At 35.5% G+C, this 15,652-nt stretch overlaps 1 protein-coding gene across 1 annotated transcript; it reads left to right on the forward strand.

Annotated features, from left to right (window-relative positions):
- Nucleotides 1-1,701: 1,701 nt before the first annotated feature.
- On the forward strand, nt 1,702-9,977 carry LOC121323765 (protein NDNF). Its single transcript, XM_041264971.1, has 4 exons — nt 1,702-1,818; nt 6,359-6,541; nt 7,295-7,419; nt 8,005-9,977. The coding sequence occupies exons 2-4, from the start codon at nt 6,360-6,362 to the stop codon at nt 9,399-9,401; spliced, it is 1,704 nt and encodes a 567-aa protein (XP_041120905.1). The 5' UTR covers nt 1,702-1,818; nt 6,359; the 3' UTR covers nt 9,402-9,977.
- The last annotated feature ends 5,675 nt before the right edge of the window (nt 9,978-15,652 follow it).

A 15,652-nucleotide genomic window follows, 5' to 3' on the forward strand; every position in this document is an offset into this window, starting at 1 on the left:
CACTTATTTGTAATAAGACTTATTAAACAGAATAGTATAAGACAACGTATTTATTATTATTATTATTATTATTATTATTATTATTATTATTATTATTATTATTATTATTATTATTTAACAAAACAGAATAAAAGAGGACGAATACTTCTCAAACTGTAAAGACTATGGAATAAATTGAGATGTGGAGGGCCAGGTGCACATACACAGCCTTCTGAGCGTTTTGAATTTGTTGCCAATAGTCGGGTACACACAGTAATAAGGAAGAAAAAGAATGGCAAACAAAAACAAAGATTTATTATGTGGCTTGTTAAGGACACCTGCCTTTGTTGTTGCCTATGAAAGTTTATTCTTATCTTATCAAGCAGTAAAGTTAGGTTGCAATTAACGTTCATCTCTAGTACGTTTTTGTAAACGACTCATAGATATGTGTTTACCAGTGGATTGCAAATTGACACTTACAAATAGCAAAACAATAGCCATTGTATAATTTTAACGTCGCCGTTTGTCTAAAACTAAATACTACATATAGGTTATATAATTTGGACAATAAACGCTTTAAATACAAACGACAAAGTAACCAAACGACAAATAATCAAACAATAAGAATACAATATAAAACACAAAAGTGAAATACATCCTGTTTTTATTTATGTATTTATTTTACAATTGCTTATTTTAAGTAAGTTTGGATTACCGTGTTTGCGAGGTAATTTTTTTTTTAATGCATCAGGGCTACTTCCATAGCATAGGTCTACAACGTACGTGACGAAGCAAATCTGGTGGTGAGTGTTTTAGGTCTACCCAACTGTAACAAATTAACACATTCTCCAAATTGGAATAAACATCTCCCACCACAATACAGCAGTGTGTAGGAGATCGCCATGTTAAGGAGTCTAACATAATAAGACACATTTTACATCTCAACATGTCTGCAGTGTTTTCAGTTGGAGTATGTACTTTTCCCATGGCTGCAAATTCCTCTCTTTACTACAACGGTCACAACTTTTACAGGCTTCTGTTGTGGATAAATACGCAGCAAGTAGTTTAATGTACAGTTCATTTAACGGGCATTGGGGACAACATTGTAGCCTGTAGCGAAACCCCAGTATAATTTCAGTTGGCAAAGAGGAAAACAAACATGTCAAACTTCCTGATCAACAATCATACCAAAGCATTTTTAAGGCTACGGTACATTGTTATTTGTTTTCAAGTACTTTACAGCAAACAATTCGCCATGTACAACTGTATTTATATATCTTAGTGAACATTGTTTTTCATTCATAAACTGATGCCAGCCAGAGACCTTTCCTCTGATAGGCCTTGTCTGTAAATTAGCGTAAACTGTGGTTGGTTTTGTGTTTATTGGGATGTGTGTCTAGGACTGGTGGGCTGGGTTTAGGATTACTATTGAGTGAGTTGAGAGGGAGAGATTGCTCCAGTTTGCTGCTTAATTCAGCCCGAGTCTCAATAGCATTAACACTGCAGGGGTGGAACTCTCTGCCAAATTCGGGATACTGAACAGATTGAAGACACGCTAAATCCTCCAGACCTCAGCAGCATCACAAACCCTAATCCGATTCCCTTTACCATAGCTGACTCAAGGAATCTGCGAGACAGAAAAAAGGACAACTCTATCTCTGTTTAATCCGTCCAAGGCATTAATCCCAATTTATTTTGCATTTTCTTTCAACTGATCTGATTTTGTGTTATTCACAAAAGCAAGTTTAGCGGATCGGAAGTCATTTGCATAGCTGTAAAAAAAATCGTGAAATCACAGCAAAAAAACAAACAAGCCAAAAAAAAACAACAAACTATAAGGTAAGGGTGTACATTTTAAGATTTATTTTCACTTGTTTAAATCATGTAACCGATAAAAACAAAGCAAAATTATTGTTGTAAAGAATAGTAATAGGTATCCTAAATTGTTATATTTCACATTCATTTTAGTCTTCTTTAAAAACAAGTATCAGGATGATCCTATTTCGTCTATTACTTTTGCTGAGCCATGGATATTGAAAACAGTCGGTTTATTAAGAGTCAAATTTACTAAGGGACTCATAGAATGAAGTTACTTTAGTTTTGAAAACGATAGCTTTGAAGCCAGTTCTGAGACCAGTAGATCTTACGTTATTTATTTATTTATTTATTTATATTTTAGTAGTAGTAAAATACAGCTTGCATAGTACTAATGTTATTTTTTTAACAATTAAAACAGAGCATCCTATATATATATATATATATTTTTTTTTTCCTGGGGGAGTTGCTTTGTTGTAACTGTTGTTAAACAAGCTGGTATGATGTATACGCTACTACTAGATCAATCAATGTGTAACATTTATGCATTTTTGCTGGGCTGTATGTGAAATGCACTGTGTGAATGGATTTCGATAGTGCACAACGCGCACCTGTTTCACTCCCAAAGCCACTTAATTAGAACTTCGATTCCCCTGGATCAGTAAACTAGTTATCTTTTGTTACCGCTATTGTATGAACACTGATGACATTGTTTAATTTGGATTTACCTTTGCTGTGGGAGGGTGTATAGTTTATTTTAGCTCACTGACTGTTTCTACAGTATGTGTAGCTTTCAAAATGTATCATTGCAGTAACTTTTGTTTGTATTCCCAAATCATGAAACTCATTCATCTAAATTGGGTTCTAGTTTTGGATAAAGATTCGCCAATGTTTTATGTTGCAACTGGCTTTATTCTTTTCAGCATTCTCTTTCGTTTCCATTTTAATGTCATTTTAAACACTGCGCAATCATTGCATTTTTTTAATTCAAAGTGAAGTTCAACAAAAATGAATCCTACATCTATAACAAGACTGAATCACTCATCATTACTTAAATGTAATTTCTATCATTGCGTAAAAACGAATTCTTCATCATGTAACACTGCAATTCATATTTTGTTTTAAAATAAAATAGTATTCAACATTCACAATAGCTATAAGACCAAAAGATATTTGTGAATAGAAGAAAGAGAAACGAGAAGACCATAACATACCGTAACTAAATCTAAATTTGCATATGGAAACTAGAGATGAAAGAATCAGTACGCATTTTTGTATGGTTACTTATCCAGCAAGCGCCTATTTGTAATTGTTGCGTTTGGGGTGGCTGTACTGGCTAGCTGACATTTATCTATCTATCTTTATTTTTATTTTTTTAATATTGTATGCTTTTCCCTTTCAAATAACAAAAAACGAGCTAAAATTACATCCCAATTCTATAAAGCTGAAATACTGTGTTTATTTAAAATAAGTAACGTTTGATGGGCACTGGAATTAATTAATGATATTATTTCACTTTTGTGGTCTCCAAAAATAAATACATAAATAAATAAAAAAAAGCACAGAATAGCAATTATCTAGATTTGTTTGCATAGTTAATGCATCTTGTTGTACAATAACCTATTTTGTACTTTGGCATCACAACTGGAATGCTATTAAGGGCCTTCCAGCATCTTTAATATGTACATTCTATATTTGTTTGCAATTATGAATGCTGTAATAACGTTGGCTATAATGTTTTACAGCTGGGTTATGAACCTATATTAGTTTTTGTTGTCTATGCATCTCCGATGTTAATTCTGTGATTGTTTGTGTCAAACTGACTATCAATTAGTAAAATTTACAGTTAAGGGATAGACAAATATAGTATTATGCTAACTTCAAATAATAAATAAATCATGTTCTGTACACTATGCTAAAAAAAACTGATGAAGTGAAAAATATCTAGATGGCTTTATGTAGTATATGCTTTTCTAAAATAAATACATTCCCTATGTAAATCTTGTAAACAAGATTAGGATTTGTGATGTAAATTATTAAATTGAGTGGGAATACATACACTTACAAATCATAGCTAGGTGGATACTATTTTATTACCTTTAATTACAATAACCCAGTACCCCTGAGTAGCACATATATACCCTATGGTTATTGCAACATTTGGTAGTGACTTCTACCTTTCAGTGTATGGTCTAGAAAAGGCCATGTATCCCTTTTAGTAATTTTTGTGTGCTTTTTTTTATACTCAGATTGCCTGATTTAAACATCCTGTCAGTTTCTGCTTACATGTGGCTGGCAACTGTGGGCAGGATTTGAGAAACAACACCCTCATGCAAACGTTTATTGTAAATTAAGCAATAACAAGCAAAGCATGTTTTTAGTATTTTTTTTTTTTTTTAATCTTTGTTCAGTCTTCTTCACCAGGGTTCATTTATCAATTCTTTTTTTTAAGTGTACAAGGACTTCTATCAGACTCAGATTGTTTTGTCAAGCTTCACTGCAATGCTATTTATAACAGCGTTTAAGCCGACGCCACACCTGCAATAACCTTCTTGTGGAGTTGCACTTTGGTGTTAACTGGGGATTGCATGTCTAGATTAAAACAACAACAGGATTAAATGACAGGGTAGACGCTTACAGACAGCTTTTTTTTTGTGTACTGCTATTGCAGTACAACGTGTTACATGAGTGGTTTCCTAGACATTTCAAGTAGAAACTGGTTGTTTCTTGGTTTGTACTTTCAAATGGCTATGAGTCACAGCGATCACATAAAAGAGCAGCACTCTGTGGATAGTGGGAGCAGAAAGAGATTGATGAGACAGTGTCTGTTTTGCATGTAGATATTAATGTACTTGCTGCATATTAAACCATAATTAATGCTTATGCCAATGAATAATACACTTTTGTAGAGTTTGTAGGCTTCAGTAGTAAAATCATCATTAGTGTCTTGAAATGAAGATAATTTGGATACATGTATAATGGGTGTGTCATTTAATATTGCAGTACACAAACATTTAGGCAGAAGTAGTCCTTTTTGCATATTATACAGTACTTCAAAGTTTAACTTATTTTATTTATGTTAGAAACTGTGGTAGCTTTCATTTAGATGTGGTGAAATTGTTTTGAACAACAAAAAATGCCTGGAGTTTTGAATAAGGTTATTTTTAAGCTGAAAAAGAAGCAAAACAAAGCTGACATGACTGTGGCTGGCTCTTGCCTTGAAATTATCCCTCTCCAAATTACAATCATACATTCTCTGTTCTCTGTAATTAAACATTAAGCCTTACTTGTTCCAGATGCATTGCTTCAATATGAACCCCTGTAGTTTTATTTTTGTAAACCATGTTCAGGTCTTAAGGACCTGCACACAGACAGGACCTGAAGTTAAACATTCCCATCTTAAAGCGCTCTGGTTTTATTAAATTGCTTTTCATGTTGTTTTTACATTTTTTTTCTATAGTACGAGTTATTATTTTGATACTTGCTTAGAGCAACAGACAATTATCTGTAAACCATGAATGTAGCAACACTATAGAAAACAATGTATTTGTTCCAGTTGGCAGCCCACTGAATCGGCTTATTTATCAAGTCTGATACTGTAAAATGTAAAACAGAAAACTAAAATATTTATTCGCTAAAAAAAACAAAAAAAAAACAAAAAAAAAACAAACAAAAAAATATTTAAGCAAATAGCTTACTGTATAATGTGCTTAATTAGATCACAAAAACATGAACAGTAGTTGAGTTTTGTTTTGAAGTCCTGTGTAAACAAGTTTAAGTAACTTACTTTGGTGCTTTCACCACAGGTTTTAATGGGCATATTTCCCTTTCAAGTTGAACCCAACAGTTCAGTTTTAAGGAGGTTGACAGTGAAGTGTTTAATCCATGGATCAAATGCAGCACAAGTACAGATAGCTAAAAGGCAGACAGTGAAGCACTGAACTGTGTTTTACAGGAGTTCATTAAAAGGGCATGCCTTCACAAGCAGTAAATGGCACTGAAGTACCTGTAGATAATCGGCTATCATTACTTTGATTAAATCAGCAGGGATTTACTTCCCATCAGCTCTGATCAATGCAGCAAAATCAATAAACACAGTGTTCTATTACACAGAAGATCGTTTTACACTTGGAAGATGCACAATATCTTGTGACTTTGGTGGTGCATGTCAGTGGTCCATTTTGTATAATTGAATATGATTTTCATACTTACTAGATCTGTACACATGATACACAGTTACTCTAAATTATACCCAGGGTTTTTATTGATATTTTTAATAAAAGCATGCTAAAATCTGCTTTTGGAGAATAACCCCCTTTGAATCCTGTCTTGGCAATCTGCTGACAGGGTAATCTATGTCTGTTAAGTGGATATATGAATGTAAGGTGCTGGAGCTGAATGTTTTTAGACAGGTCCTGGTAAAATTTGTAACCGCCTGGGATTATTTAAAGTGAATATAGCTTTCTCATGAGAGTCATTTGATTGCTGGTCACTGAACTGCACTTGGAAGATATATTTGTTGATAATTGTTATAGGTTTCCTAACCCAGATATTTCTCTCACAGGATGAGGGGTTTTCCTGGGTTGTTGCTGGTGTTCACAGTTGGTGTATGGACACAGAAACTGCCCACCAGAGATGAGGAACTTTTTCAAATGCAAATTCGGGACAAGTCTGTTTTCCATGATTCCTCTGTGATACCAGATGGAGCTGAGATCAATGGATACCTCTTCAGGGATACGCCCAAAAGGTATTTTTCAATTTTTACAGCAATTCTGGCGACATTTGGTTTCTAGTGCAGAAAAACTACACAATTTCACAAACAATTACATCTGGCTATTACATGTTTTGATTATCAATTTGTGACTGTTCAATTTCAATTACATGCTTCAAAAGAACTTGTTGACAGAGTTCTTCAAAGCATGCAAAGAAAATTGTCATAAAATTATACATTATATACAGGCCTGTCCATTGTTCTAGAAAATGACAGTTACAATTATATAATGGACCCAGCTATTTTATGCAATAACAGACTTGAAAGTGAGAACGTATTTGCAGTGCTGTACTATAGCATGCTGTCTGTAAGCAAATGTTTCATTCATCAGTCAACTGTCATCCTAATGAGCCCAACATACTTCTATGTAAATAGGTTGGTCTACCAGAATTAATTACCATTAACATACTGCTCACAGATGGATGGAAACCTTCACACTACACGCACATCTGTGTTTGTGCATATTCACTCATCAAATATTATAACTTCAATAACATGAGCAATGACAGGTCTGGAGACAGCGTATAACAAAGGCCCATTTAAAAAAGGAAACACAGTGCCATATAGCATTATAAACTTGTAAAACAAAACCCCTGTGGGACTTTTCTCTGCTTATCATTACATGTAATTGTAACCATGGCTCTCTACAGTTTGATTTATAACTTGATTTCCTCAGAGTTGTGGTAAGAATATTACTCATTAACCCTACTGTCTGCACTTTTCCCTTAGGTATTACTTTGTTGTGGAAGAAGACAATACTCCTTTGTCGGTAACAGTGACACCGTGTGATGCTCCTCTGGAGTGGAAGCTAAGCCTCCAAGAACTTCCGGAAGAGTCTAGCGGAGAAGGCTCAGGTAATAAAATCCATATAATATTCTTAAACAGCTGACTTTACAAATTGTTGTGAAGGTCACAGTCTACCATATATGGACATTTTTACAGGCAGGGCCAATATAGGCACTCCCTTAGCCCACCCAGTAGGGTTCACACTTGGGATCAGAAGGTGATGAACTTGAATCTCATAATACTCCATTTGTTTACTAGTTTGGAAAACTACTCCTGTGCATTAGCTGGTGTTCTTGCTACTCAAACTGTTCAAAATGACACCTCTTACTGTATAATAAGAGACACCATACACACAGCATACTTATACTTATCAGAAAAAAATTAAGATTGTACTTGGTAAAAGCTATTAAAGTATTCTCTTTTAAACTTACAATTGCTGTATGTTGCCATATTTTTTAGTGCAAGGGATGACATCTGTAGACAGGATAAGATATAATGGAACTGTAACTGTGATTGGGTATAAACCACCATATCAACTCTCCCAAACTTGTAGTTAGGACATTCTGTCTCTGAAGATAAGATAAAAATGTCACTTAGGATGCTTTTGTAATATGGCCCCCGGAGAATAATTAGTTGTTGTTCTTCTTTTACAGGAGAACCAGAAGCACTAGAGCAACAAAAGCAACAGATTATCAAAGAAGAAGGCACAGAGTTGCTGTCATACAAAGGGAATGATGTTGAATCATACATGTCAGCCAGTTCCCCATCTGGCTTATATCAATTAGAACTTCTTTCAACTGAGAAAGATACACATTTCAAGGTGTATGCCACCACAACTCCAGAGTCGGATCAACCTTACCCTGAGCTGCCTTATGACCCCCGAGTTGATGTGACTTCACTTGGACGCACCACTGTTACCTTGGCATGGAAGCCTAGCCCCACAAGTTCTCTTATGAAACAACCCATTCAGTACTGCGTGGTTATCAACAAGGAGCACAACTTTAAGAGCCTTTGTGCTGTAGAGGCAAAAATGAATGCAGATGATGCGTTTATGATGGCACCTAAACCTGGACTGGACTTCAGCCCTTTTGATTTCTCTCACTTTGGATTCCCATCAGAGAATGACTCTGGTAAGGAACGTCCATTAATGAGTAAATCTACTGCCACAAAGTCTCGTCCATATGCTGGCAAGCAAAAAGTAGATCTTCAGAAAGTCTGTATTGGAAATAAGAACATCTTCACGGTGTCTGACTTGAAGCCAGATATGCAGTACTATTTTGACATTTTTGCAGTTAACACTTTTACAAACATGAGCACTGCATACGTCGGCACATTTGCCAAGACTAAAGAAGAGGCAAAGCAGAAGACCGTAGAACTGAAAGATGGGAAAGTCACTGATGTGTTCATCAAGAGAAAGGGGAGCAAGTTCTTAAGATTTGCACCAGTTTCCTCACACCAGAAAGTTATGTTTTACATTCACTCTTGTTTGGATGCCATCCAGATCCAAGTTAGAAGAGATGGGAAACTTCTACTCTCTCAGAACTTGGAGGGGGTGCGCCAATTCCAGCTGAGAGGCAAACCCAAGGCCAAGTACCTTATCCGTTTGCGAGGAAGCAGAAAGGGTGCATCGATGCTGAAGATCCTTGCCACCACCAGGCCAAACAAACAGCCTTTTCCTTCTCTCCCAGAGGACACCAGAATCAAAGTGTTTGATAAGCTGCGTACCTGTACGTCTGCAACTGTGGCGTGGCTAGGCACGCAGGAGAGGAACAAGTTCTGCATTTACAAAAAAGAAGTGGATGAAAATTACAACGAGGAGCAGAGAAAAAGGGAGCAGAATCAGTGCATGGGGCCAGACACCAGGAAGAAGTCAGATAAAGTCCTCTGCAAATACTTTCATAGCCAGAACCTACAGAAGGCTGTCACCACAGAAACAATTAAAGGGCTAGAGCCTGGAAGATCTTACCTTCTGGACGTTTATGCTGTGGGGCACGGAGGACATTCAGTCAAGTATCAAAGCAAACTTGTTAAAACAAGGAAGTTCTGTTAATGACTCTGTATATTAAATAAAGTTTATTTAACTCTAAGTGATATTCTACTAAAGAGCGTATACAGCCTGACAACTTACACAACTGAGAGGTTGTAACAGCGTTCGAACTGTAGAAAGATATCAACTTGTATATTTATGTTTACATTATTCAATGGTTGTTTGGACAGCCTGGTGCTCCCAGACAGCATCTGGCACTTGCATTAACATGGGTCGATGTCTGAGCATCTTATGCAGTATGAGGAAGAAGGCAGAAGATTTTCTTGAGAAAACGGCTCCATCCATGCATGAACTGAATTAAGTCATTTAATAGTACTAAGAACTGCAGAACACCCCATTTCAAACTAACTAACTGCCCTGTTATTGACACAGTAAGTAAAAACAGTAGAAAAATGTAAATTATTTTATACATTTTTTTTCTTAGTATTTTTTATGATTGTAAGCTATTAAATTCATAAGTCCCATCTCCATTTAAATTTAATCTTAAGTGTTTGCTGGGCTGCATTCTTACCAGTTACATTAGCTATTGTACATTTTTTTTAATGTGATGGAGTTAAATGTTTTATTATGTCCATTTATGTACAAAGTTGTCTTACAAATATTTGTGTACATAAAAATTAAATATATAACATATAATTCTCTGTCTGATTTTTTGGGGCTGAGAGGGGAAAAGTAAATAACCAGTTTATTCCAAGAGAGAGAAAAAAAGATCATATACATTTAAATAAAAGGAAAAAATACTATGTAAAGATTTTGATATATATTGTATACAGTATATAAAGTTAGCATAACAGTACGATACAGTGGTACTGACATTCAGATTATAAAACTTTTTCACTTGCCAAATGTGAGGATAAATATATTACCACACTGGAACTATTTCATATTCTAACTATAACATTGTTCTGAAAACTGAATAGTACTTTCCATTATTGTTTGCTTTTCAGCTATATTTTTTCCAGAGGTTTATAAACAAAACATCAATGTTCTCCCTTCTTTTCCCCCCCTTTTTCTTTCTTTTTTTTTCCCTTTTTCCCTCCCCCTCTTTTTTTCTCTTCGCTTCCCCCCTCTCTTTTTTTTTACTTTTTCCCCTTCTCTTCTTTTTTTCTCCTATTCCCTTCCTCCTCCTCTTCTTTTCTTTCCCTCTCCTTTTCTTTTTCTTTTCTTCTCCTTCTTTTTCTCTTTTTCTTTTCTCCCCCTTTTTTTTTTTCTCTTCCCCCCCCTTCCTTTTTTTTCCCCCCCTTTTTCCCCCCCCTCTTTTTTTCCCCTTTCCCTTTTCTCTAGTTCCTAGTCTGTCCCCTTCTCCTCTCTTCTCATCTTTGATCTTGGAGCCTGCATTTGATTTCATTTAAACCTCTAATAGCTAGACTAATTCCCTGGTTTCTAAATAGAGGGTGAGTGAGGTCTTGAGGCCAATCTGGCATGTAAACAATGCCAGACAAGAGGGAATATACCATCTACTACATGTACTAATATGTCTTTAAAACATGCCATTCATTAGAATAATGTGGGGCTTGTTTCCTGAGACCAATGCCTTGCTATAAGTGGTCAAGTGTTCCTGGTGTAATCTCATTAACACATTTAACATCTACCAAAACAACCAAATAGAAATAAAATCACAAGTTATACAAGCAAAACAAGGTCAGCAGGTTTAATACAGTGTACATTTCAGCATTACAAGAGTAGTAACTGCATACATATGTTCTTGAGAAAAAAAACTTTGCTAATGCATCAGTTAGGGTTTTTAACCCTAACTCTGCATTCCCTCCCACCCCCTTAAAAGCAATGGAAGGGACAAGGCAACACAAGCAACCACGAACAGCCATCATCTGTTAAGACAAACAACATACAATTCTCTGCAGAAAGAAAAATTAAACCACCATATCAGCTCTCCTAAACTTGTAGTTAGGACATTCTGTCTCTGAAGATAAGAATGTCACTTAGGATGCTTTTTTATAATGTGGCCCCAGGAGAATAATTAGTCGTTGTTCTTCTTTTACAGGAGAACCAGAAGCACTAGAGCAACAAAAGCAACAGATTATCAAAGAAGGCACAGAGTTGTTGTCATACAAAGGGAATGATGTTGAATCATACATGCCAGCCTGTTCCCCATCTGGCTTATATCAATTAGAACTTCTTTCAACTGAGAAAGATACACTTTTCAAGGTGTACATATACAGCCCAACTGTGACAGTTAGGCCATCCCTCCCATTAAACTGTATTCTGTTGCTCATCCAGTGTGACACTGAAAATCTCGGTGGATCTGTATTGTTGGTGCTGCCCTCTCAAACTGACATGACACAGCATGTCCCACTCGCCCATGTAAACAGAGTTTAATAGCAACGTATCTCATACACTTCCATTTGTGAAGGTGACAATATCATTGTGGCATACATCTGTCGCATGGGTGTCCTGTTCTTAAAGCGCTCCTATTCCCCCAATCCATGTTACTATGAATGCTAATGCTGGCTCATCACCCCTTTTTCTGTGGCAAAAGACTATATTGTACCATTGAACATCTGCAATTCCATACAACAAAAAGTTAGGCTAGGACATAAACTCAAATTGTTGGTACTGTTGGTAGTCCTTCTGTCATTCCTGTGTCTCACGATTTACCATGCATACACTTCCACTCATGTTGCCCTGCATGCAGTTCCACACCCCCCATCCAAAAAACTGACACACATTAAACTTGATTAAACACGTCACAGGTGTATATATGTTAAACACTAACACAGGTTTATATATAATACATGCGTTTTTATAATATACTGTATAATAAATTAATTTTTCTTCACCAGTGTTTAGTAATCTTTGTTAGCCCCCGCCCCCCTCACCTAATGCCGGTGCTAGAATTTACTGGGCAATGGTGCAAGACTGTGATGCAGGCGAACACGTTTGTGTAAAAAAAAACCAAAATACCCAACATGCGCATCTCAAAACCTAGCCCACAGTGCAATTGCATTTATTTAAACTCATAAGCAAAAAACATAATTCTATGAACAAAATTACCAAATTAATATCCCAAAAGCATGTGTTTTTTTTTTTTTGTTTTTTTTAAATATTGAATTTTGACCATACGTTAGTTAAGGTGGAATTTTGTGCGGCAGACCAACTGTGACGCGTTCAGTTTGTTCTATATGGAATACGAACACATTTTAGCCTTTTGGCTGACAGCGATTTGGGGATGCAGTTTGTGCATTGTGGAGATTTTGTTTTGGCAAAAAGTTCCAAGCAGTAGTTACATCATATGTAATAAATTAGAACATTAATATTATTGGGTCAAATATATAAAAAAAGCTCGCTATACAGTAGAGACCATCATAAATCAAGCTACGTTTATTATATTTTGCCAGTATTGCGTGTACAGTTGTAATTTATCTATCAGAATACAGTGAATTAGCAGTACAGCTATGACTAAACCAGCATACATGCTATAGCTTAGAATATTATGCCAAGAACACTTATATTTCATTACCTGTTTCAATCACAGGGGTCAGGATTCTTCTTAGGGTGTCACTGTAATGAATTGGCATCTGAGCCAATTGAATTGAATAGAAAGGCAAGGGCTGGACAGGAACAGCAAACCATAAGATTCAAGTCAAACGACAGGTGATTCATTACTGTGTCCTAAGTCTATCTCCACTTAATTTCTAACTCTAGTCCTGATAAATGATAAATGTATTGGTTAGAGTTAACAACTTTTAAGATTTAAAATACTTCAATTATGTCCCATCTAATTCTTAGTCTAGTTGCTCTTCGATGGACTTTCCTCTTGGCCATAACTTCCCTTTGGTACTGTGGTGACCAGAATTGAACACAGTCCTCTAAGTGCGCTTTCAGCAGTGCATTATACAACCTCATCATAACCTCTTTAGATTTGTACTCTACACTTTTGGCTATGTACCCAAGCATTCTGTTTGCCTTTTTAATTGTTTTTCCGCACTGGAAGCACTTTCTGCCCAAATGGATAACAGCTTACTGGGTACATGTACCAAAACATCCTCTGCGGTTGTTTCTTCCCTCTTTCCTTAAAGAAGTCTGAGGCAGTGGTCCCTGATTTTACTGTACTGCTATTGTAATCTGGGATGCAGAATCCTCTCCCACTATAAAGCCAACAAATTACAACTGCTCTAAACCTTACAGCACAATTATTTTAATTACACTTAGCATGGCCTCATGATGTGCTTTCCTTATTTATTAACAGTACTGGGTGGATTTTTAGTATAAAATAGTTGTCGGTATATCATTAAAATCAATACTTTTCTAAACAGAATAATTTAAATGGCTACAATTAAAACTTATGCATATATAAAAGAAGTATAGGTTTCACATTTTTTTTTACCTTTTATTTTACTGGCCTGTTTAATGCTTGTTGTAAAAATAGTATTTCAAATCAGACTTTTATGTCCTCTTCTGTGCTTTACAAGATATTTAGTAGCCCGGGAAGAAAAGCATGTATCCGGTCTGACGGGTGGTTGTAGTAATAAGGAAACACTTGGGAGGTCAGAATTATTTTTGTTCCAGATCAAAGATGTGCTAGGGATTCATGTTCACATAAATTAAGCACTTACTGTCCTCTTTTCTTCAAATGTTTTCTTTTAACTTCCCTTTTTTCATTTTTATCGTTGCAGCTTAAGTGTTCTCTTTAAGTTAAAATACCAAACTGCACCATCTATGTAATGTTGTTACCCTGTGGCCACTACATAAATTGGAAATCTGAACCTTACACCACCCTGAGTAATCAGTGTATTAATTCAAGCATTTGTGGACTGATGATGTTCTTGGCTAACAAGTTCATATTAAATAGAAATGTGCCTTATTAAACCTCATTAAACCACAATGCACCTGCATGTTTCATAGTCAGTATCTTCTCCCAGCAGTATAACTACTCTCTGTGTTTATCAGTTTGTTGAAGCAGTGTGACACCATCCAGATCATCAAAAGATACTGTGTATGTAGGTAACATCATATAAATATCTAATATGCTGTACAGCACGGTGGCAGATATGAATATTTTGTTTTGTCAACACATTATCAACATTTTTTTTAGATTTGAGCTAATTCCAAAGGTTGTAATTAATCATTTCCTTATGGTAGGTCCAGTAATAGGCTTATGTACTTTCATAGATTTTGGGTTGAGTATGTTTTCTTTTCTGGTGAGATGATATATCATTCCAATTTAGCATTTTTTTTACTAAATTAAAAATAAATATTGGATTTATTTTTCCAGGAATATTGTACATTGAAAATACACAAAACAGTATCTTATCAAATGAAAATTAGATTATAGGAGAAAGTCATCTTAAACCAACAAGAAAAAGTTACATTTAAAGTCAATGAAACAGGAATGTAAAACAGTCCAAAACTCCCAGCAGATTCTCATAAAATTTGACATATTTATGTATATTTATGGTTCTGTTGGGATGAGTTGTTTATGGTTTTAACACATTTAATTTCCAATCGTTAGATTTGTAACAGCTTTTGGAAAAGTCAGAACTAAAACACCTGAGCCTGGTGGAATAAGATAACAAGTAACACAGTATTTTGACTAGCCAGCTCAAGCTTTTTAAAATTTCTATGCAGGCAGTTAAATAGAGTGAGCATGCGCTGTGGAACTTCACAAATAATGATGCTTGTCGGAAATCTAAGGTGGGTTACTTGGTGTTTACAGTGTCACAGTGTCTATTTCCTGTTAGATAGATTGTGATAAGATGAAAGATTCATCTTATGTTTACCAAGGGTGACACTGCTTATCTCCAAGGGCAGTAACTCTGAGTGTTATTCCTGAACAGGAATGTTAAGTGATGAACAAACTACCTAAATTATTAGCTTAATCTTCCTCATGGGTGTTTGCAACTAATGTTGCTGCTGCTGAGGTACTGGTGGATGTAATTAAATGCTTGCAGATATTCCAAAATAATTTGCCCCCAATCATTCTTTTTTATTTTATTGTGTTCCCATGTGTTGCTACAACTGTTTACATAAGGTGTGTGTATTGTTTTTTTTTTTTACATTTTGACCACTTTTTAAAACTTTTAAATTGCATTCCCTGCCTCAAGATGGCTTCCCATGCAACCGAATGGACCTTTCAGAACTACATTTCCCATCATCCTCCTGCTCACTGGTAAATCCATCTCCATTACATATGTGAGCAGAAAGTTTTTAAAAAGTGGTCAAAATGTAAAAAAAATTAAAAATGAATAACAATGCATGCACCTTATGTAAACAGTTGTAGCAATGCATGGGAACAT

This window comes from Polyodon spathula, chromosome 1 (assembly GCF_017654505.1).
Source record: "Polyodon spathula isolate WHYD16114869_AA chromosome 1, ASM1765450v1, whole genome shotgun sequence".
Taxonomy (NCBI): Eukaryota; Metazoa; Chordata; class Actinopteri; order Acipenseriformes; family Polyodontidae; genus Polyodon; species Polyodon spathula.

What these genes read in the sequence shown, in the direction of transcription:
- LOC121323765 (XM_041264971.1), top strand. Translation starts at nt 6,360, where the DNA reads ATGAGGGGTTTTCCTGGGTTGTTGCTGGTGTTCACAGTTGGTGTATGG. An exon ending in TTCAGGGATACGCCCAAAAG is followed by an intron (nt 6,542 to 7,294) that starts GTATTTTTCAAT and finishes CTTTTCCCTTAG; the next exon opens with GTATTACTTTGTTGTGGAAG. An exon ending in GTCTAGCGGAGAAGGCTCAG is followed by an intron (nt 7,420 to 8,004) that starts GTAATAAAATCC and finishes CTTCTTTTACAG; the next exon opens with GAGAACCAGAAGCACTAGAG.